The sequence below is a fragment of the Cygnus olor genome, chromosome 16, assembly GCF_009769625.2.
Source record: "Cygnus olor isolate bCygOlo1 chromosome 16, bCygOlo1.pri.v2, whole genome shotgun sequence".
NCBI classification, from domain to species: domain Eukaryota; kingdom Metazoa; phylum Chordata; class Aves; order Anseriformes; family Anatidae; genus Cygnus; species Cygnus olor.
The window spans coordinates 10,769,631-10,792,727 of record NC_049184.1 but is presented as its reverse complement, the minus strand read 5'-3'; the positions used below and the strand labels follow the sequence as shown (position 1 = coordinate 10,792,727).

Genomic DNA, 23,097 nt, shown 5'->3' with positions numbered 1-23,097 from the left:
GCTGCTCCAGCCTGTGCTCTGCAACTTCTGCCAAGTGCTGCAAAAGGATATACGGCCTTTCTTTCTTTTTCTTTGCACGATGCAAAAGTGGGAGGAATAAACAGCCCCCTATACCTCCTAGTAAAGCCTACCCACACACTTAGAGGTAGGACATAAGACCCCTGTGTCACCAACTTGAAAGACAAATGGAACAGCCATATGCTCTTTTTATGACACGTCAAACTAACCACGTATATTGTGTCCTAAAATTGAACAAAGAAAACAGGAACGTAACATATGGACAGCTTGGGTATTTACTGGAGTTACTGTCTTGTCTACTGCTTTCCTTTCAAGTGCCTGAAAGGTACCTGCAAGGTATGGCTACCTGAAGGGAGGTTGCAGCAAGGTGGGTTTTGGTCTCTTGTCTCAGGTGACAAGTGGTAGGACGCAAGGAAACCCTCAAGTTGCACCAGAGGAGGTTAAATTAGACATCAGAAAGAATTTATTCATGGAAAGCGTGGCCAGGTATTGGAACGGGCTGCCCAGGAAGGTGGTGGGGTCACCATTCCTAGAGGTATTTAAGAGAGGTGTGGATGTGGCACTTAGGGACACAGCTTAGTGGTGGACTTGTAGTGTCAGGTGACGGTTGGTTTGATCATCTTACGGGTCTTTTCTAACCTAAATGATTACGTGATTCTAAGTAAGTTTGTCATCCTAGTGAAAATCAAAAAGTGGTCAAGAACAAAGAAATCCTTCTGTAATCATCCTGGTGTGTTACTTTGTCATGTTCCCGGCCGTGTTCATCCAGGCTCTTCCATCACACAAGGTTGTTCTTCTGTGATGTCACTTGGTGCTGCTTGGATACTCTAATGTGCTAACGATATACAGGGGGTCTATCCTCAATGGCATGGAGCGTTCTGATGATAAGGGGAGTGCCTAGGGAAGGGAGGAATTACGACTGGGTGTAGACCCTGTCCTTATAATAGCAACTTTTTGTAAGAGAAAAGTCTTATAAACTTCTCCTAGTCACAAATGACTTGATGACCATGTATTCCTTGCCTCCAGAGACTTTTGGTGTCCGCATCTGTCTGGCTGAAACTAATGAGATGTTTTCACTGCCTCAGTGCCAGAATGACTTGACTCTGAAGAAGCTTAAGTCCCATTTAGAATTATTGACTGGGATCCCCCTTCATTTCCAGCGGCTTCAATACCTGGATGAAAGTGAGAACGTGTAACCTCAGGTTTATGGAGGTTTTTCATTGTGTCTCTACCTGTTTGTTAGAGCTATGTGTAAGTCCTGGGTGAAGGTCAGAGTTTTTTCCTCTTTTTTGCTGTACTGCAGTTGGAATTCAGCTCTTGACTTAACATTGCTTCCTACTGCTGACGGATAACAGCCTAACCAACAGGGTCTTCTTAGGAGATTAGAAATTGCAAAAACTGACCTCTAAACTCCTGTTTAGCCTTGTCAGTAGCCAACACCAATACCTGGCTGATTTACCTCAGCCTGGCATAGCTCTAGCAAGGCTCTGACTAACTTCACAGTTGGAGTTGTGTGGAACAGTGTTTGTGCCCACTGCATCAGAGATTGCGTGTTGTTGGAGAACTTAGTTTTGGAGGTTGCAAGCAGAAAGCTTATTTTAGAATGAAGACACCCTGTGTGCATGGATACACTCAAGGTTTTTCTCCTGTGGTTTTGGTACTTACGTGTTAACTGTAGCTGTCTGCGCGTTACAACCATATTATCCCAACAGCACTATATTCTAACCTTTTCCAGGCTGGGAGTATGTCTGTGTTTTTCATAGTTCTAGCACAGTGGGACCTAAGGTGTCCTTGATGCGTTATGACAGCAATGACAGCAAAATCAGAGAACATGGACATCGCTAAAAAGAATTCAGTCACTTTTTTTTAAGCTGGTCATTGCCATCTTCTCTGAGGATATATTGGCTTACTTTTTTTGTGTTACTCCCTACAGTGGATCTGCTAGATGATTCTACATTTAAGGACAATGATATTGTCCGTGGTGGAACAATTACAATGCGTATCTGGAGACAAGCTGGCTGGGGGCATCTTGTGGCAGCTGCTGCGAAAGGAGACACTGTGAAGGTTGATTCCATTACTTTGGTGAACGAGTGGGGTGTGCTGTCTGCAGAAGTGCTGAAAGTATATTGCTGAAGGTCTTAAGTGCTTTTATAAAGTAAGAGTTCATAGAGAAAATAGTGGGGAAGTCTTTAACGGAAGAGACAAAAATTAGGTTCGTTGTGCTTCTTCTAACAGTGAACAGTGAAAACTAATAATCAAGGATCAGGAGCCATTCTGCATTTCTTGCACTTCACCTGCTGCAAGCTTACAGACCATCTTGATTTTGCAATACTGTCAAGTCTGATTAGTAAAACAGCTTTTTTTTTTTTTGTGGAACAAATCATTTCTGTGGTGCTTTTATAGAGGGCATGCTGCTTTCTTGATTTAGGGCTGAAATGTTGTCTCAGCAGAAACACAAGGTACTCTGATTTGTACTGTAAACCTTCAGGCCCGAACAGATGTGATCATGAAATATCCTTTGGTGCCTTTCATAAAGAACCATTATCTCTGCCCTGGCCAAATTCCAGCTTGGCTAATTACATTCTGTTCCTCTGCATTTCCCCATCCATTGCAAATGGATACCACAGGGTTCTTCACTTCCTATCGTTAACTGTTGTGTAGTGTTGCGGTTCGCTGGTAAGCAGCTGTTCTGCCTCATGCCACAAATGGTTTGCATTTTGCTGTTGGATGAAGCGTTGCTTTTTTTTCCCATGTTTTGAGTTCCCTGTGTATTAGTGTAAAGCAGGAAGCACAAAGGTGTGCCACAAAGCCAATAGTCTCCTTTGAAATAAAAGATGTATTGGAGACAAAAAAAAAAAAAAAAAAAGTTTGACACTGTTGACTTTCAACTGAAAAAAAATGAAGAAAACTGTACAGCTGCTCTACTAATGTGCTTCCACTTACTAGATGAGGAAACCATGGTGCACTGTGGAAGATGTAGTCCAATGTGTAAATGACTTCTCAGGAAGAACAGCAGCATAGCAGCATGAGGCAACTGAAAATTGTTTCGAAGAGGCCTCTCAGCAACACTTAAAGCCAAACACATCAGTTCTAAACAAAACAAACAAAAAAAAATCACAAACCTCCTTCTGGGAAATACGATACAGGACTGTGTCCTGAAGTAGTCTGAGTTGTCTGCTGGAATTAAGGCCTGAAGTCTTGCTTAGATCCTAAGGACCTTGTGCTTACATGGCCAATGGTGTGTTCTTCCCCCAAAAGCTTGGAATCTGGTCAGTCTCCAATAAATTTAAGAGAGGAACAGGGACTGCAGAGAGATACGGGTTTGATAAGATTTTGTGGAGCTCAGTATCTGTATAGAAAAGGAAGACCCTAATTTAATGTTCCAAGGGATGGCTGTGAATAAATGTCATTAGATATTATTCTGCCTTATCTTGATTCTCCAATATAAAACAAGCAGGTATTATTTAGGTGATCATAAAATGATTTATGCAGTGTGCTAGCATACCTTATGTGCAGATATGAGACTATAAAGAATCAGGTTACGCTTTTGAAAGAGGCTAAAAGGTTTCTGTTTATTCTGCAGCTGGCCCATCTGGGAGTTACAGAGGATTTTCCTGGCAACACACCATATGCAGAAATACTGGGACCAGAGCAGAAAAAGGAATGGGTAGCGCACCGAGCTTTTGTGGCACTGTTTGTTGCCAGCCACAGAGGTCATGTTAAAACTGCCACGTTTCTCCTGAGACATGGTAATGTTGTTAGATAGAATGATTCTTCTCTGGCTGTACCTGCACAGCATACCACACCTTCCTGCTTACCAAGATCATAAAATTTTACCCAAATCATCTTGCATATTTTGTATTTGAGGTAGGGAATGTATTAAGCCCATCAGTCCCGACGTAGACATTAAAACAATGAAAACTGTTTTTGCTTGTAATGAGTTTGCTCTTAAAGTAGGTAAGTTCATAATGCGAAACAGGAATTATGTTTTTTTACTTCCCTCCTTTTGAGTAACATTTATTTCTTGTTTGTTTTTTTAGTATCTAGAAATGTTCGTTTTTTATCAGTCCCATGCAATGTTTTATCAGTCATATAAGAAATAATAGAAATACACAGAAATACAGGAAGAGTTGCAACCTCTAGTTCTATAGCTCTGACACTTGAGTTTTTTGTTGTTTTGCAACTTGCCTTTTCCCAGGAATCTGCGTTTGCGCAATGGGCAGTCCTTTCCGTCAGTTATCTCCTTTTTGTGAGCCTCGTCACACTCGGACTACGTGTGTCTCTTTGCAGGTGCGGATGTGCATTCCAAAACCCCGCTAGGAAGGACCGCTCTTCACGTAGCTGCTGTCATGGGCCACTGTGACTGCATTGAGCTGCTCCTTAGCTGTGGGGCACAAGCCCTTGACCCAGATAGCGAGGGACAAACGGCAGTGAGCCTCGCCCGTCTGTGGGGCCAGCAGCAGAGCGAGCGCACGATGGTACGCTTCCAGTGGCGGAGGAAGTCAGCTGCTGCTGTGCTGCCCTCCAGCTCCGAGAGTCAGGCCATGCAGCAGACGTCTGGCCACCCGTCCTAAAATACATATGGCCTATCTTGATTCTGGCAGATTTCAAGGAACAGTGACTTTCTCAAAGACACACTTCAAATATAGGTCACTAGGTGGGGTTTGTAGGGTATAGTTATGAAATAGGGTCACGTACTGGTGATGCTGCAGCGAAGATGACAGCTAGCTTGACAGCACTGCTCGCAAACACGCTCTTAATTTATAGGTTAAATTTTTATAAAATTGTTCCGTAGACAAACCAGTCATTTGGTTAATAACAGCTTGTAGGAGAGCTTGAGGCTGTCTACAAGTTCTTTGGAGTGCTCCTTGCTAGGGTGGTTTCCTAGTAGTTGGCAACAGACCAGGGTGATGTAGTGTAACGGGTATTTCAGGGGATTGGAAATCCCTAGATCTTTAATTCACTTCTAGCCCTGACTGGCTTTATTGCCTCTAGCAGATCAGTTAAGGGTTGTTTTGTAAATAGGGCAGTTGGCCTGTCATGGGAGGGTGCAGGCAAAGTTAATGTGCATGGAAGTGGCTAATTATGATTGCTCAGAGTCAGAATTGGTGCTTTCTTAGAACCTCCAAAATCTTAAGCCTCAGGAACTTGAAGACTGGGATTTCTTCAAGTCAGTGACTTGCTGTCCATCTGCTTTCAAGTATCCCACGCTCCGTAGATGCTTCAGTAAAAATACAACTCGTGGTCTCGTTACATCTCTATGATAAGTAAAAGGAAGCTGAGCTTCTGGTCTGTTTCTTGAGGGCTTATTAGTGTCTCAGTGCTCCATCTTCAGCAGTTTCCATTGTTTTGCTTAGAGAGGCTTGGATGGATTTTTTTTATTTTTTTTTTTCCTTGAAGAGCTCAGCACTTGACTTTCACTTATCCATAGAAGGGGCAGTTCTCAGTGGGACAAGCACTTATAAGAACTTGGCCTGCTGCTTTTTTTTTTTTGCTTGCAAAGCCCAGCGCACAGCCCGAAGACTCTACAAATAACTAACATAAGTTGGTTTTGGTTCCTTGTGGCAGAGTTGTTTTTGTTTTTTTTTTTTTGACTTCGGTGCCCTGCCACTGGACTATGCGCTGAACCAGGAACGGAGACAGAGCAATGAAAACGATGGATTCAACTTCTAGAGTAATCTAGGAAAAAATTACACGTTTACTGCAGCTTTCTTTTTTGAACTAAAAGGGCTTTGGGGTGGTGGCTGTGCCTTTTTGTTGGTATTGCTTTCCTTGAGTTTAAAAGGCTGCAGCCGCTAGGGAAAGCAGGCCCGTGGCTGCTTTCTGCCGTGCCTGGAGTCGCACAACGCCTGCAGAGCGAAACCGCCGCAGCGGCCGGCAGAGGGAGCCCGGGCACCGGGCACCAGGGGCTGCGCCTCCCGCTGCTGCTTGCCGGAGCAGCGGCCCCGTGTTCCTTCCCGCTTGGGTTTGTTCGCAGTCCAGCTCTTAAGTTTAAGATGGCAAATATCAAAGAATATCCGAGTTGGGACGGACCCACAAGGATCATCGAGTTCAGCTCCTGGGTCCCCAAAGGACCACCCAAAAATCAGACCGTGTGTCTGAGAGCGTTGTCCAAATGCTGCTTGAACTCCGGCAGGCGCGGTCCCGTGACCACTTCCATTAATTCCTTATTTTAATAAAGTCGTAAAGCAAGGTTCGGAACTTCAGGCTGTGCCAAGTACTGCTTTGGAAGGCGGTTCCTGTGGGAGGCCGTGCAGCGATGCTTATACGTGCTGACATCAATCGGAACAAACGAATGCAGACTTCCCGCTGCGTGAGGGGAAACTCGCAGGGTATCATCTAAAGGAAATTCACTTAAATGGGTCTTATGTTGATTACTAATTCTATGTGATTCAAATATATGGTTGATAAATAACTGCTTAGGAGAATGACAAGATCACAATTTCTATCAGAGTGACCAGTAGACAAGATACAAACAATGCTGTTTCTGGTGTTTTGCTGAGTGTTTGAATATTGCAAGCAGGATTATAGAGAAAAGTCTATAGAATTCCTTTATTCTTTTTTTTTTTTCTGTTGTCTGTCTAGACTGTGTAATCCGTACCCAAGCTTCTAGAAACGGGGAGAGGTTTTGTAGTTGCTTTTAGACATTATGCAGCATGCCGCATAATTCTAGGAAAAAACAGCCACAGAATGTCAGACAGAGAGAACTGGGTGACCTCAGGAGAAGGATGCCAGAAATGGTAGAAAATTATGTTAGTATATGATCACGTAGTGAGGGACAAATAGCAAGTACTTTTTACTGGTAGCTGGAGATTCACCCTTTGGAAAGAACAGAACAGAAGTCTGTTTTGACACGTGCATTGTGTCTGGGAAATGGGAATGCACCAGTCCAAAATTGTACTGGGGCAAGTTGGAAGAGAGCGAATGGCTGGGCAAGTCCAGCACTGGAGTAGTGCGTGCAGTTCTTATTCAAGAAAGGTGAATTCAAGCTAGAAGAGACCCCTAAATCAACCAGGGGAAAGGAGAGTTTCTCCTCCTGAGAGGGCTGGGGCAGTGTTAGGGCAGAGCCAACAACAACAACAACAAACATGCAAGAGATAATATTACTCATTATCTGAGATGACAAATGCTTGGGAGATTTAAAATAATAAAAATAAAAGATATTTATACTGAAGGGAACTGCTGGGATAGTAAGACCAGAAATCAGAATGCATTTTGTAGCTTTTGGTCTGGTGGAGCAGGACAGAGAGACCCAACCAAATGTGTGTGCCTTAGGAATGCTGCTGTGTGTTCGAGTGCTCTGGCATGCTGTTTGGACTGGGTGGCTGCATTGTTAGATGCTGATTTTATTTGTCGCAACGCTGTGTTTGCTCAAAGCTTCTATTCCAGATTAAGCAAATAATATTGTCTGTCTCAAAGGAAGCAGCTACGCTATAGCGTGCAGCAGAAACAGGGAGACTGAAGTGGGGCTGTTGAAGAGACTGAGGCTCTGAATTCCGAAACGCATACTCAGTTCTGCAAGTACTTCATAGACAAGCTTGAGAATTTGAGTTCTGATTTATATAGTATCAGGAACTCTTGTGAATGTTAAGTTTCTGTATTGTACTGATGCACAAAAGCCTGCTTCCAGAAGAGAAGCTGTAATAACCTGTTCAAAGAAAGGAAACAAATAGACAAGAAACAAAAGGGTTGTGCATTTTGCGTGGCAGTCATTGCTTTCTCTTCTCCATGCTACAGCAGAGGGAAAGGATCAGTCTCCAGAAGACTTTAGTGAGGATTCGTTAATGAGCTTTGGGATCCTCACATGAAGGAACAGGGAGGTCATTATGAAGAAGAAAAGGCATCAAAAATGCCTTGAGTCTAATTAGGCCCAAGGCAGGACAAATGTCACAACTGTCTCCTAATATTAAGAAAACCAAAGCAACTCTTTTGGAAGGACTGTGATTCCCCTGGATGCAAAAGGCAGTAAGTTAAATAAAGATGACAAGCGCAGCAATAATTCATCACACTTTCTTACCATTATCAGCTTCCCTCTTTCCTTGCCTGGGCAGACCCCCAGTGTTGCTCACAGCCATCGTGATGGCTGCTGTTCCCCCAGAGCCCTGAGCAAGCTAATGCTCAGCAAGCCTGAAACAGTGACTACTGCTACTTAGAAACAGGCACCCTAGCCAGGGACGGCCTTGGATGTCTATATAATTTCAAACATCATTGAAACGTTCCCCAAATGCTTCCCCTTTCTCCAGAAATGTTTCCAGCTTTACATGAGTTACATCCCAAACTTGCTTATGTTTACTTTGTTCCTTTGAGCTCCTTGTAGATGGCTGCTGCAGAAGAGAAAGGCTTGTGCTGTTGCCACAAGTGATGTGCTAAGAGGACATGCCTACTGGTGAATGGATGCACCTACAAAGGAGCAGTACTGCAGTGCCTGTGTTGCAGCCTCAATTTTGAGGCACCTTGCTGCTTTGTATCCCGAGGCTGTCAGGTGAATGATGTCTCCCTGTGTAATGGGGTGGATCACACTCATTTGGTCAAGAGCTGTGCTTTGCTTTAGGCAGCAGGCAATCATCTCTCTCTGCTCCCAGTTCATAGCCCTGAAACCTCCTTGGTGTTAAAGTTCCTTTCAAGGAAGACAGAGGCCACTTATTTTAAAATCTGTCCTCCACTGATGGAACTTCCATACTTGTATTGGTATGGGTCCCTCTAGACTCAAGCAACACCTGGGTAGAGTTAGTGTGCTCATGTGTGGTATTAACACTCCTGGAAGCCTAATGCCACTGTTGATCTAGTCTTACTTGCAAAATATCACCTACAGCGGACCTCCCTACGGAGGCTGGATACTGAATCTTGAGAGCAAAAACCTGTGATTACTTTGGCATTGCACAAAGAATTTGTTAGCTCAGTGAAATTTTAAATAGAAAAAAGAGTAAGCTTGTTGTTATACCTGTTCCAAATTTATCTATAGACAACAGTAACGCGGAACGCTGTGGCAATCATGACGTTCATTTCTCAAAGTGAATCAAATGAATAGAAATTGTTAAAAGCTAGAGTACAATATAGCATATAAAACCCAACAGACATCAGGAAACTCGTACTGATTGGACTCTTAGATGTTGTTTTCCTCATGCTTGGGAAAGAGAATTGTAGTCAGCTTGCAATCTCCCTGACATTGTTCATGGAGGAAGCAGACAAAAAGTACCAATGAAATAGAAGGCCTGCAATTTAGTTAATTTTATGCAAAACACAATCAGCATTCAGACTGGGAGTTACTGAGCAGAAATGTATTAATAGAGAAACCAAAATATTCTCTGTGCCTAAATGGTGAAATATTAAAATAAAATCTCAAGGAGACTCCCGGAGCTCATGTAACTGGAGGCCAGAGAAGATGCAAAGGTGCAAAGCTGAAATCTGACACTGCCAAAGTCATCAGGAGTTCAGTGAGGTCATGACTTAATCCCTGATACCTTAGGCCATGCATCTACACGGTATGAATCTGGGCAGCACTGGTGTGACAGAACCTTGTTATCAGTAACAACAAAGAGAAGAAAACTTTTTAGGAGAGTGATTAGACGATTTAGAAGTTATTGCTTATAAAAATGTTTTTAAAGGATCCATTCTAAGGAGGTAGCAGGGGGGAAAAGAGCAGTAAGGAGGATGGTAAAGGACAGAGAAATGGAAAGAACTGCAGGTCGGCTGGGGAAGGTAATTATGAAGGGGACAGTTATGCAAAGATCTGTTTCTAGTCTTGGAGACCTGAATCGCTGATGGTGGACACTGATGTTTCGTCTTTCATTTTACTTCCCATTTTAGCATTACAGTTAACTAAGTGGACACCAAATTTTTGTACAGAATAATGTACACTTCTCTTTCCCAAACTTTGTGCATCTCACTGTAATTTTTTAATTAATCAGTCTTTGTGCCTCTAACGTCTGAAGGTTCCAGTCCAGTATGCATAGTCCCTCTCTGTAGCACCTCTGCCTGTAGCAGAACCTATGTATGAATGCTTTTTCTGCCTTCAATTTTTCAATTTGCAGTGTTCCTTGCATTTTAACCACTAGCTGCATTCAAAGACGACCAGAAGTTGGTTGTGAACTCTGTCTGAGGATCATGTTGACCATTAATATTTAGAAAGGATAGTGGTTTACACAGGGGAGCCAAAAGCTATAAGCTTTCTAGTACGCTTTCAACATCTAGCATGCTTCCAATACCGTTTAGGTTGGTTTAATGCCTAACCTACATTGCAATTGAGGTTAGTGCTTTGGTTTTCTTTCAAGTTCCAGTTCCCCATATGCTGTTCTGTTTGCAAGATTTTCTTGACATAACTGTCTGGTATGGTTTGCTGGTGTTTTGCTAGGATTCCTGTGTGTTCAGAAGCTAATAGAGGAACTGTCAACTTGAAGGCCCATCTTAAAATATGGCCCTACTGGCTTGGGATAAGAAACACAGAGATTGCTTGTCCAAGCTTCTTCCGTGGAATTCATGACACTATTTCAATTCCTTTGGTTTCCAGTAACCAAACAATTATTGGGGTCAAGCAGAAGTCAAGGTATAAAGATTCATCACTATGAGCTTCCTTACTTATAAGCTGGGCCATATGTTAGAGGAATGATCTGGGCTATAGCAGTTGTCTTCCATCTCTTGATGAGTGTTAGTATGCATAATTCAAATGTACATGTGTTTGAATTCCAGCTTATATTGATTGAATTGCTCTATGATAATAAACAGGATAAATAAATCAGATGGAAGTAAAAGCATTGATGTGCTCTACGGTGATGGGGGGATTAAATTCAGTGCTGTGACCTTGAGCAGGATGTAATTTCAAAAGTGCCTCAAATATGATGATGACATAAAATAAGGCTAAGGAAGCTGGAGGGGCAGAAGGACAGGGGACAGAGGAACAAAACAAACTCATTCAAAATGATTTGGATTTATTAGGATTACAGGCTGATAAGTGGCTTATGCAGTTTATTGTTGGGAAGTGTAAGGTAACGAGGCCAGGGACCGCAGGTAATCAGACTCCAGTCAGAGTGGGAGCAACGTGGAATACAGATCAGAGCACGGCAAAAAGGGCATGCGCGGCACTGGGGGAAGTCGTTTCTAAGGTGAATAGCTGTCTTGATGCTTCTTTTCTTACAAAGCTCAGCTCTACAGCTGTGCTTGCTGCATGACTGAGAAACTGCTGGCCGTGCTAAAGAAGCTTCTGTTCAGCCTTGTCAACACATGAGCTCGCTTGTAAATGAGAGATGGGTTTGAAACGCTCTTTCTCTTTGAGGATCTCCAAATACAGTTGTACCTTGTTCTGGGAGCCAAGTAAGTAAAGCAAAGAGGAAGATGGAGGGAATATAGCCGTGTCAGCATGAATTAGAGTAACAGAGTCAGGCCTTGTCTGGTAGTGTAAAAGCAGCCAGTAATCCTTTCATGCTGGTTTGGCCAGGAAAATTTTCTCCAAGGGCTATGAGACGGGTGCCTGCTAATTGCAGGTGAATAGAGGAGAATCTAGCTTTTGATGTTATAGGAAAAGTGAACTGCAACTGAGATGCTTAATAGTTGATCACACCGACTTTAGAAAAACAGAAAAAATGTAGTTTCGGACTAATGAGCACCTTGCTGGGCAATAGTAAAGCGAAGAGAAATTGGTGAATCTTTCCTGTGGTTGCTAATCTGGAAGTAGATTCCATGGTTTTGAAAGTACTTGTGTTATTCTGGTTTCCTTTCCTTATCTTTAGTTCTAACATCTGTCTTCATCTTAAAATGTTTCTTTTGTCTCCTAAATTGCAAGCTTTATATTTTTCTCACTTGTGGCCACATAGCTTTTGAAACGCAATTAAAGGCAGAAATAATAAACGTCTGCATTGAAGTCTATTGATGTCCTCACAGCTTTCTTCATTCTGTTAGATAACATATTAGCCATTCCTGTTTAAAAGTGCTTTCTCAGATTTGACCCATATCTCTAACCATCATTTTTACACTTAACACCTAGAGCACATCAGTAGCATATAGAACTCTCTCTTTAAGTCCTCCTTGCTTAATGCTCTGTTAGATGGAAATTCATTATTTTCATCATTTAGAACGGTTATGTTTGCAGTAGTTGACTAAGGCAGTGAGGAGCTACAGGGAAGACTGAACTGGGAAGAACAGAAGCTAAGGCAAGTCATGAATGATAACTTAATCACAAATCCCAGTGCTTATGTCATATCAGAATTGAGCCATGAATGTAAAGTGGTGAAAGATTACTTGGGGAGATAAGAGATGGTATTTTTCCTTTTCTGAGTCTCTTCAGGCTTTTGTGGCCTCTAATTAACATCCTGTCCCGTTCAGTGTCCCTGTCTAGGATACCAGAAACATACTGGATGAGCTCTAATGTGCATTCCACACCCATCCAGAGAAGTACATCTTCCTGTGATTCCTTACATTGTTGTTATAGTAATGAAAGAATGGTGGCCTCTGTGTATTTATGCTTCCCGTTTCTTTTATTCATTGGTTCTCCTCAGCAAACGGCCAGTGTTAGAATCTGCATCCTTGGAATTCTGTTGTCGGTTTGGGCTGTCATCACACGCTTAGCTAATACCCTCTAGTAATTTTCTTATTCACATGCACACTTAATGTCCTTAGTCATTAGACTGAAAAACGTTAGCCTTGTCATAGTTAGTGACTGGAAGCAGAAAAGTCCATTTAGTTCTCAGGGGAATGAATTCTAATTTTCTGCTTGTCAGAAAGTGACATTTTACATATTTTTCTCTTTTTTTTTTTTTCCCCCACCAGTTTAGTGCTAAATTTAAATGTGTGTGTCATAGGAATAGACTTTTTGTCTGTGCTAGACAACCCAAAAGACTTGGCAGGAATCCAACGTATGAGACTCTTGACCAATAGCTACTGCTAGAGCTCATTTCATGCACTGAAGAGAATGGGAGGTGAGAGTGAAAAGTTAGAAATAAGAGGTCATTGCAGAGGGCACATTAACATTGCATGTCAGAATGCATATTTTTCCCCCTGGAAAATATGGATGAAAAGCAGCTCATCTGGAATAAAATATCCAATGAAGAAACAAATTATGCTCATCAAGCAGGCTTATACTAATATTTGTCGTTAAGATGTGACACCTGCTATGTAATGTCACAAACTACTGGGAGCCTTTGAAAAGTGTACTGCTTTGAAGGCAACTTGTCTGCAGATATTGAGTTCACTGTCCTATGAAAGGAAAATAACTTGTGTCTTGAAAAATGGATGGCATTTATGGCAAAGAGAAATAATCCTCCCACAGATTACAGCTGTTCTTTGCATTGTGCTGGTGGTCTTATCAGTGGATATTTTATAAGTGTTTTTTTTTTTATACATTTCCATAAAGCTGTTTTGAGGAGGACATTGTGTGCTGGGAGCTGGATGTATTTTAAGGAAGAGACGCCACTACAAAGAACTTAGAGTCTAAATTGAAAAGATGGATGAAGTGAAAATAAGGGATGGTTATTTTGCTTTTTACAGATGGGAACTGAAGCAGGAGAGAGTGACTGTTGTGGCCAAAGTCACACTAGGAGTTCATGGAATTGCATCCTGATCTTTGAAGTCCAATTCCAGTATCTTTACCGTATATTGTCTTTCTGTTCCCTTGCTGCTGAATGTAGGTTTGATATGCACATGTGTAACGAGCCAAACATGTTCTGCATATGTTTAGCCATATTCTGACCTTAGGAACATGAAGCAAGCTTTTCCTGATATAGTTAGGAGTGCTTTCATGAGTGGGCTTAACCCAAGGAGTGCAAAATAGTATTGGCATTTAGTTTAGGAAACATCTCATGGGCTTTTGATGGAATTGGTGGCACTTTTCTTTTTTGTTAGTGTTGTGATAATTTATAGATTACAGGTAACAATGCCTGTGTAATAATCAGAGATTCAGATAAAATCCAGAGATGGTTTCTGAATCTACACAAACACTTCCAAATCCATTGCGTGTGAGGGAAGTAAATTCCTCATTGTTCTGACTGATTTTTCCATTCTCCTTACTTAGGAAATATGTATTTTCTGTGCAGTTCTTTGGGCATGATTTATATATTATAATACATGACAAGTATATGCGTGCAGAGTTAGAAGGGATAATGAAGAAAAGTAGTTGATGAAATTGAATTATGCATAGTAAAATTGTAATTTTATAGAGAAGTTTGTGGTCATTAAGAGAGAATGAAGCTTGCTTGTTTACTTCATGTTGTGAGAGACCTGAGCTGGAACTATGCTCTTACATGCTTTAATACTTTATGATGTCTCACTGTAATTAGAAATTCTTTTCTAACTTTTTATTTGGGCCTATCCTGAAGCAGTGTACCCTGCCCTGCACTCTCTTCTTAATAACTTCCTATCCTTTTATGCTATTCTGGACCTGTAGGCAGTAGGTCAACTGTTATCAAGGCTTCATTTAAGGAGCGTTTGTGATTAAACATGGCTGTAAATCTATTCTCTGCAGTTTGGACAGATATGGCCCTGCCTGCAAGTAGCAGCTTGATTACAGGACCCTGGGAGCCAGCTGAAGTCTACATTCAGAGCTCTTTCTTAGAAGCACGGACTCGGGGAGGCTCACGATGGAAGTCCACCTCTGCCAGATATTAGGTCCGATATATTTTATGTCAGGTATCCAAAAGTCACCAGGTTTAGGTGAGAGTAGAAAAACAACCTCTTGGAACCTAAGCTATTGGACAAACTCTGTAAACTGGATGTCACCTCACCATCTGGGGATCATTCAGTAGGCACTGATGAGGCAATAGTGTGTACTTATCCACTTTTTCTACATTAAAAATTTTGAAAATCACCAGTAGAGAGCCCCTTTTCAACACAGCAAGAGATTTGGCTCACTGGATACGATGACCCTTTCTCATATGTGGATGCTTTTGTTATACCATGAGCACTGTCTGCATGTGCATTATAGCTCCAAAACAACCCTAGCAATACTGCCAAATACACACATGAAATGAATATAAAATACATTCCAAATAATTGCAGTATTTATGTAATTTTGCCTTCAATGTTTCATGAAGCCTTATCAGATTTTTAACTCCAGCAGAACCAGTAAGCTGATAGGTGTACACAGCAGTGCAGAGTGAGGCAGAACCAGCCTGGTAATGCCTGTCATTATTGACAGTGACTGATTAGCAATGACTCCAAGGGTATAAATGAAAGGAGAATTAAAAGCAGACTTAGGGAATCCTTTTTCTTTCTTGAGTCCTTTAAGCACAATACTGCACAAGTACAACTGAACACAAAGAACCTGTTTTGTTCTGAGCTGTGGTGAGAGCTGTTGAAATTGGTCTTTTCTCATTTACATACAAGTCAAATGGTTAAGGGCATAGCTCCTAGGACAACAAACATCAGTAGTGCTCCCTGAGAGCAGCACCACTGCTGCACACACTCTCACTTCTCCTGTGACAGGAGCAGCACAGCCAGCCTGGTTTCTCAGGATTTGGGGTTAAGCAAAAAGGGCTATTTTGTTGTTGCTAGCAATTTGTTGTTGCACAGAAGTAACAACAGCCAGAAAGGAAATGAGGTGGGGGACATCTGTCTGCTCAAGTGAAGGAATAACCAGTGTCCCTCCCCACTCTCTCTCCACCCTGAGAGCCCTGTGACACTGGCACTACTTGGTAACTATCTTGGCTTCTGCTAAGAGAAAGTAAATGTGTGGGGTTTGTTCATTAAGCAAGTGTTATGCTAAGATGGAAGCTGCACTGCACATAATGGGGAGCACAAGAAATTACTATAGGTTTCATTTAAATAAAAAGGATATGGCTGTGCTCTCGCAATAAGATCATAATGGCTGCTTAGTTTTTCCAGACAAGGACTGTAGCTTGCTGTGTTTTTTTTTGGGCTCTTGTTTTGTTTTTGTTTTCACTCCAGTTTTTAAGGATGAGAATGTTGTGTCTGACGCATGTCAGCAAGCAAAGGAGAATCACTAGCTTAGCTGGGTTCATCTTGCTCCCCTATGAGGAATAACAGCGTTAACTGTCTCTCACTTCAGGAGGAGAAGGGGGAGTGTTTTCAGCCTGCGAGAAGTGAGAAGGCATTGCCAGGTTTAGGTCAGGCTGGAGCAGGGGGCTGTGTGGCACTCTCAGCAGGACAGATTAGCTGGGTGTCACACGGCAGCCTGGAGGCATCATGCGGAAAAGGCAAGAGACAGAAGCGTGTGTGCGCGTGCAGGGTGTGGGGGATGAAGGCTGCCATGTCTTGTTTTGGTGCAAGGCTGTTCCCTACAACAATGATCCTTCTGGAAAGCAGACTCGGAAGATGGTTTGAATAAAGAGCCTTTGTCAAAGAAGCAGAGAAAGAAAATGGCCACTTCTACAGTTCCTGCATTAGAGCTACTTACAATGCCGTTGTCTGAGCTGTTAAAAACATTACTTAACAGGGCTCCTGAGCGGTCATGTTTAATCCTGATCTGGCGCCTACAAGGCCTGATCCCGCAGTCAATTGCACCCAGTGAAGCTGGAGCCATATATCTGTAAAGGACTGGGGGAAGACAAAGGATTCTTTCTGTTCTGTTTATTTCTACATGGTTGCATCTATTTTTATGCTTTTAAGTTCTTAGGTTTATTTCAATCACAGCTTTTTCAGTGAATCATATGAAGCACGGCAGGGGAAATATGAGGTTAAGTGCCAAATTCAAAGCTGAGTCAAATGGGTAACATACACACCCTGGGACTACAAGGTGTAGTTTACTTTAATAAAAACACATCATATTGAGTCATCATTTCAGACTTCAATATAGCTGTGTATCTGTCGCGTACCTGTCACCAAAACAGGCTGTATAAGATTATCAAATAATAAAGAAACAGTAGAGCTTAGAATAGAGACCTGGTCGGCTGGCTCACAATAAAATTCATAAAAATGTGTCTCCATTATTATTGTTCATTTCCTAGCTTATTGATACAATTCCTTCTCTCCATTCCAAAACAGTTAAATGAATAGATACAAACTTGACAGTTCCTAAAATTGTAGCTTGCCTCATTATTGCAACGCGTGCAATGACCATAGGTTTAAAGATCTTTTAAGACTGAGTGAATTCAGACCAAGCCCTAGCAACTTCAGTTGAGTAAACTTAGTTTTTGCCTGTGCCCGATCTAAAGTTTGGGAAAGGCATCCAAGTATTCAAAGGTTTTGATGCCACAGGGCATTAAATATGCTTCACTATGGTTTGTATTGCAACACAGAAAATGCCCGAGGAACATGTATGGAACCCTGAGACGCTGTTTTCTGGGTCTTACAAAGACATTGGAAAGTGGGACCAGAAGGAATTTCAAATGATCTTTCCTTGTAGCCCTCTGCCTGAGCTTACACCTCAATCATGTAATAGTTTTTTGTGGATTATTTAAGGAGTAAATCTAGTATTTGAAATTCTGCTATTTATTATTGTTCATTTTAAATTGTGGAGAAATGAAGCAAGAAATTGGATAGAGTTTTCTTAGTTTGTTACCAGGAAACGCAGAACTTTTATATAATTTTTACTGAAATGAAAAAAGAAATTCACCACTCTTGGGTGAAAAATGATTACCTTTTTCTCAGCTATCCTTGAAATCCTTAGCTTTTTGTTACTGATGCAAGTCAGGAGTAATAAACTTAAAAGATATAAAAGATATGACAGGTAATTATCCTCAGAGATACTCTTTAAAAAAAGCTATTTTAATGTATTGTACCATAATGTACCTAGCATGCTGTAAAATGTAACCTCTATCGTGCATTTCCAAAGAGTAGGAAGTCTGCTTATTCTAAGCTTTTTTTTTTTTTTTCAGATGCTCTCATCTCTTACAAAAGAAAAAAAAAATGCACCAAGAAGTAACAATCAGCCTTTGATCTATAATTTCCTGTGCTGTTGCTAAACACAGTGAATTTTTTGTACTTGTAGAAGGTTTACTCAGGTTGTGTAATGTTACTTTTGAGATCAATGTACTGATTTAAGAATAAATAAATCATTAAAGGCTGGAAAAATCTTACACTGGGGATCAGACATAATGATGCTTTTTGCTAACCTGCCTTAGAACCTTTTGAAGCTGCAGTGTTCTGAAGAATACATTGCTTTGTGTGTCCAGCCTGAACTTTGTACGCTATGGTAAATACAGCTGCATCTGTTTAAATGAATAGGAATTAAAATTAACCTGCCATGTTTACTTTTATGTCTGATTCCATCTGATCCTTCTTCTCTGAACATCTGGTGAGCTGCCTCCCCGAATGCTGAGATGCTGTCCATAAGATAGTGTGTGACGGCCAGCTGAAGCCGTGGCAGTTCGTGGATGGAGGAGAGGAAAAGACAAGTGCTTCACAACTCTCTTCATGAATACAACCCCCAGCTTCTCTGCAAACCTTGTGCTAGGTAGGTGACCAGTGGCTTGCCACCACTGAATGGTTTTAAATGTTTCATACTCTGTAAGGGCCTGTAAAACCCAGTGCTTGGACTCATAAGCATGTCTTTAAAGGTGTCAACGTCAAAGTCTTTACATTGAGATTAAACACAACCCAGTGGTACTGTTCACATTATATCAGAGAATTTACCAAGAGAAACCGTAATGAAAATAAGCCCACCACTGAGACAGACAAGAAAGAGTTGTCTTTTAATTTCTTTGACCTGTTTTCTGTGTAACAGAGCAAGTGTTGATGTGTGAGCAGCCTGAAACCCTAAGGTCAAAAATATCTCCAAATCATCTGACTTGGACAATGGACATCGGACTTGGACAATTTGACAATGTCCATTTCCCGTGTTGTGTTTCACTGGTGCAACATGAATCAGATTTTAGCAATTTCTGTGCTGTTTTTGCAAAGTTTCTGGTTTTGTTTTGAGTATTGCTTTACTGCTGGTCTTTTCCGTGTCTGACAGAGTAGACTGGACTGGTAAAGTTTTTTTACTGGACCTGATCAATTTCACAGCACAACAGTATCATTTTCCAGAACAGTTCAATTTATGACACTATAGTCCTATGAAATGGTTTGACATGCTTTCAACTAGTTAAATAACAACTTGATGGGATGTGAAAACCACAGGAGTCAGGATGGAGGTAACAGTCAGCAAACGGGCCTTATCTGTCTTGCTACACAGACATGTATGGTTGCAAGGGGAACTAAATACAACACATTTAGGAACATAATGCAAGGAGTGACCTGGACTGGGCTTCACATGGGAGTAGAGATTTTGGTCTGGTTGATAATGACTGTGTTTGGCTAGTATTTGTTGCTTTGGGACTTTATAGAATGTGGAAGAAACCACAAAGAATCCTTCACTAAAGGAAATGATGTGTGTGAATGCCCTAGATTTCCAAAAAGGGAAAAAAAAAATTCCACCTCTCCTGTTTTGCAAGGCAAACAATCTCAGAACAAAAGTTACTTCAGGCTGACAGAACAGCCACAGTGGGAACAGGAGACAGTAATTTCTAAACAAATTTAGGACTGTAGTAGGTATCCATTAGGGTAGTCAGAGCATGTACCTTTGTAGCAATGTCTCATGTAGAATAGCAATTAGAGTCATTCTCTAAGTGGCCACATTTTACAGCAGCTAAATCAAGTGGCCGTCCACATGCTGTGTCTGCTTTTCATTTTGCATGTCTCAAGACTTACAGCAACATTTCTATGGTGACTGCAATTTGACCAGTGCTACTTACACAGAATCACTATTTTACTATCATATGATCAAAAATCTTTACTCTCTGCTGCAAATGCATTTTAAATAAATTCAAATCTTTCAAATCTGAGCTCCCTGTAAAATATCTTGTATTAATTGAATTATAAATAGCAAGTGCCAGTTCTAAAAACACAGAAAAGAACACATTGTGAAGTTTTTTTTTTGCCACCCAATTATGTTGTTGATAAAGCAAGCAAGTGGTTATGAGAAAGATCACTCTGATTTCATAGTTATTCAACTTAAATGCAATTGTCATTTAAGACTCTACTATTATTTCATCACACTCCCAGAAAGGTAAAACCAAGCAAAAATCCACAGTAGCAAAAACGTGTGGCTGACCTGCTTTAATGTCTTGCTGTGGTGATTATGTATCAAATACACAATTTTTTTTGCATATGCAATTCTGAAAGTGTACTCCATAGTTTCTCTCTAAAAACAGCCTGTTACAAAGAACTAGTTTAACTGAAAACAATAGTCAAAAGATAAGATGGCCTCAGTTCTCTGAAAAATTTGAGTCAACTATGGAGGAATTGATAAGTCACTTTGTTAATATGAAACATAGGCCACCAAAAACATTATAAATGACTACACCAAATGAAGCTTACACTGAAGTACAGAAGACATCTAAATACACTATCATCCTGTTTTCAAATTCTGGTGAAAAATGAAGCACATAACTTTTTATATATGTTTAGAAACATGTAATTCTGCTCTGACTTACATAGAAGCAGAGGCCTAAGACACTTATGTAGAATTACAATTGTCTTGACTTTTGCTGCATTTTTGAAGTGATTTAATTTTGTTTTGAAGCATTTTGCCAGTGTGTGCACTGAGTTCACTAACACTGTCCTGACCTTGGAGATAGTGTGATATTTTACAGTGTGCGGTGACACTTATGTGCCCAGCTTTGCTTCAATAAATAGGTTAATTTCCACAAATTAGATGCCAGGTTTGAAACATTACAAGGTGATTTAATAAACCTGTATCAGCGATTTGGATTCACAGCTGAGGCAGTTGACTGGGTAGTCCTTTGTCAGTTGCAAATCCAAACCAGCTTTTTGGGCTGGGAAAAGACATAGGTTTATAGTACCAAAATCCCAAATATATGGATCAGCAATTGACTGATTTATGCTACAGGAAGTTTAAATTGTAAGTAATACTCCTTACACATCCCCCCCTTTATATTACTTATATAAACTAGTATAGAAACCTAGTAATGAAAATAAAGCATTTAAAATTTAAATAAAATATCGTTCTTATAATTATCTTGCTTGTTCAGTGAATAGTTTACATATGTTATAGTTAGTAGCTAAACTGCAGTTTAGTTTAGATTTGCAGAGTCTGATTCCAAATAATTCTTTATTCTGGTTTTAAAGTAATGTGACTGAAGTTAGTTCTGCTATGTATTCTCATTCTTTGGTAATCTTTCCAAAGGATATGAGTCATTTCTCCATTATTTGTAAAGAATATGGAAAAAGTAAAATATTATTTTGTGGGCACTTGGAACTGGGTATAAAAAAAAAATAGGCGGGATGTTGATAACTGTGAGTCATTTCTTGGGAAGAAGGGAAGAGCAAACACTAGCTGCTGACCTACTGCTATGAAAGCCATGGACTTACTGCTGACTCAAGAAACAGATATTGATTGCTGCAGAGAACAATGGAGATCTTGTAGCAGGATTAAAGTGAAAAGTCTTTTCTCTTTAAGCAATAAGGAGTATTAAGGAACTGCCTGTGTTAATTTCTTGGAGGCTGCTATTTGTTTCAACAATCTTCTATTTTAAATGTTAGCCAGCTAGAACTAGAACCAAATAGTTGCTACAACTAAAGAAACTCCTTCTGAGTTTTCAGAAGTCCTGGCAAACCTTCAGGTAGGTAATGAAGAGCAAGGCTGAACTCTACAACTCTGAGACAGCTACACCAGTAACTCCCAGTGCAATCCTCTACTGTTAACAGATATGTAAATGTAAATATATTTCATGTATAATGTACCTTCTGACACGAGAGAACACGTGAGAGAACAAATACTGCATATTTCTGAAATAAATATTTGGCACATACATCACATCATCCATTTCACTTAAACAGATATTCCTAATGCATTCCTCTTATGTCCATTTGCTTTGCTAACATTGTACTAATAAGTGTCTATCGGCTTCTTTATTAGTATCCAGGGGAACTATGTGCTTATTGTAAACCAAAAATCTTGGATCTCTCATCACTGACAGGAGGAACCAATTCATAAAGGTTTATCTGACACTGAGAGACAAGATTGATCTAATGCTCATTCCAATGCTCACTCAGCTGATATTTTGATTGATTTTAATGGCAGGTTATCCCTGAAAGTTTCATTAAGCGTATCATTTGTACAGTACAGAAAAGTATTTAATTTTATCTCTCTCCATCGTTATATTATCCATATAATATTGTTATATTGTAATGTGCTATGTGGTGTGGTATGTCTGGTAAGCATGATACAAGTGAGATTCCACAAGCTTGCCAAATTTAAATGCTATGTAACAGACCTTTCAAACAAAGAGTGAGTAGTTGATAGCCTGAAGAATGTCTCGTAGGTTACTCAAGAAACTACTGGAATTGTTAATGTGGGTTGTTTTTTCTTTTGATTTCTACACAAATATTTCTGAAAATAAGCTTGCCACAAGAAATAATTTGATAACATGTTGTTGTTTTTATGTAAAATGTGTTAAATGATGCCTGACGATGGATGGATTTAGAAATTTTCAATGCAAGAAAATATTTGTAGTAGGCCGATTTAGCTTCTCTTTTTTTTTTTTGTAACTTAGTTTTACTTAGAAACTTATGCTTAGAAACTTGCATTTTGATCAATTAATTGAACAACTAAAAAACTGCTTTGATACCAAAACTGTGTTTTGAAAGTGACTTCATTTTGCTGAATGGCTTTTGTATGATTTACTTAAACCAATCAGGCAACTCCACTGGAAAGAATTTAATTACTTACTGAAGTACACAAACTGCCTGTAAAGCATGCACAATGTAAAAGACAATGCATTTAATAATTATGGCTTAACTAAACTTATGATTTGCCTGTTTGTTGTTTTGTAGTTTTTTTTGTTTTGTTTTGTTTTTTTCAAGCTACAGCGGGTATGCTATAATGAAACCTGATAATTATCTTTTCTGGAGGTGGTAGTTTGGGATCTTTTTTTTTTTTTTTTTTTTAATGAGGAAAGCTTCTTTCCAAATATAAGGGTGCAGTTTCATGGCAACTTGAGCCAGTTTAAGTCATGCCTGCTACTGTCTTCTGCCCCTTCCCATCCCTTTCTTTTGCAAAGGAGTCTCTTTCATGCTAGCACAGGCATGTGAGCAACTCAGTAGTGAGCTCATTCAAAGTGCTGATCTGACTGAAAACCAATTCTACAACACAGATTCCAATACTGGTAAGCGATGGAATAAGCAGCAGTGTAG

The 23,097-nt window shown here is 40.4% G+C and overlaps 1 protein-coding gene across 3 annotated transcripts; it reads left to right on the top strand.

The window, feature by feature from the left end:
* The first annotated feature begins 595 nt into the window (after nt 1–595).
* Nucleotides 596–23,016, top strand: ANKRD60 (ankyrin repeat domain 60). Of its 3 annotated transcripts, XM_040575932.1 has the most exons (8): nt 596–1,200; nt 1,952–2,082; nt 3,602–3,767; nt 4,309–7,983; nt 8,326–8,500; nt 13,495–13,630; nt 14,468–18,355; nt 18,626–23,016. In XM_040575932.1, exons 1-4 carry the CDS (start codon nt 1,020–1,022, stop codon nt 4,590–4,592), a joined length of 762 nt encoding a protein of 253 aa, XP_040431866.1. In that variant the 5' UTR covers nt 596–1,019; the 3' UTR covers nt 4,593–7,983; nt 8,326–8,500; nt 13,495–13,630; nt 14,468–18,355; nt 18,626–23,016. The 3 variants fall into 3 exon arrangements, with proteins under 3 accessions (XP_040431866.1, XP_040431865.1, XP_040431867.1); XM_040575931.1 differs by having other exon boundaries at nt 14,468–23,016; XM_040575933.1 differs by lacking the exon at nt 13,495–13,630 and having other exon boundaries at nt 14,468–23,016.
* The last annotated feature ends 81 nt before the right edge of the window (nt 23,017–23,097 follow it).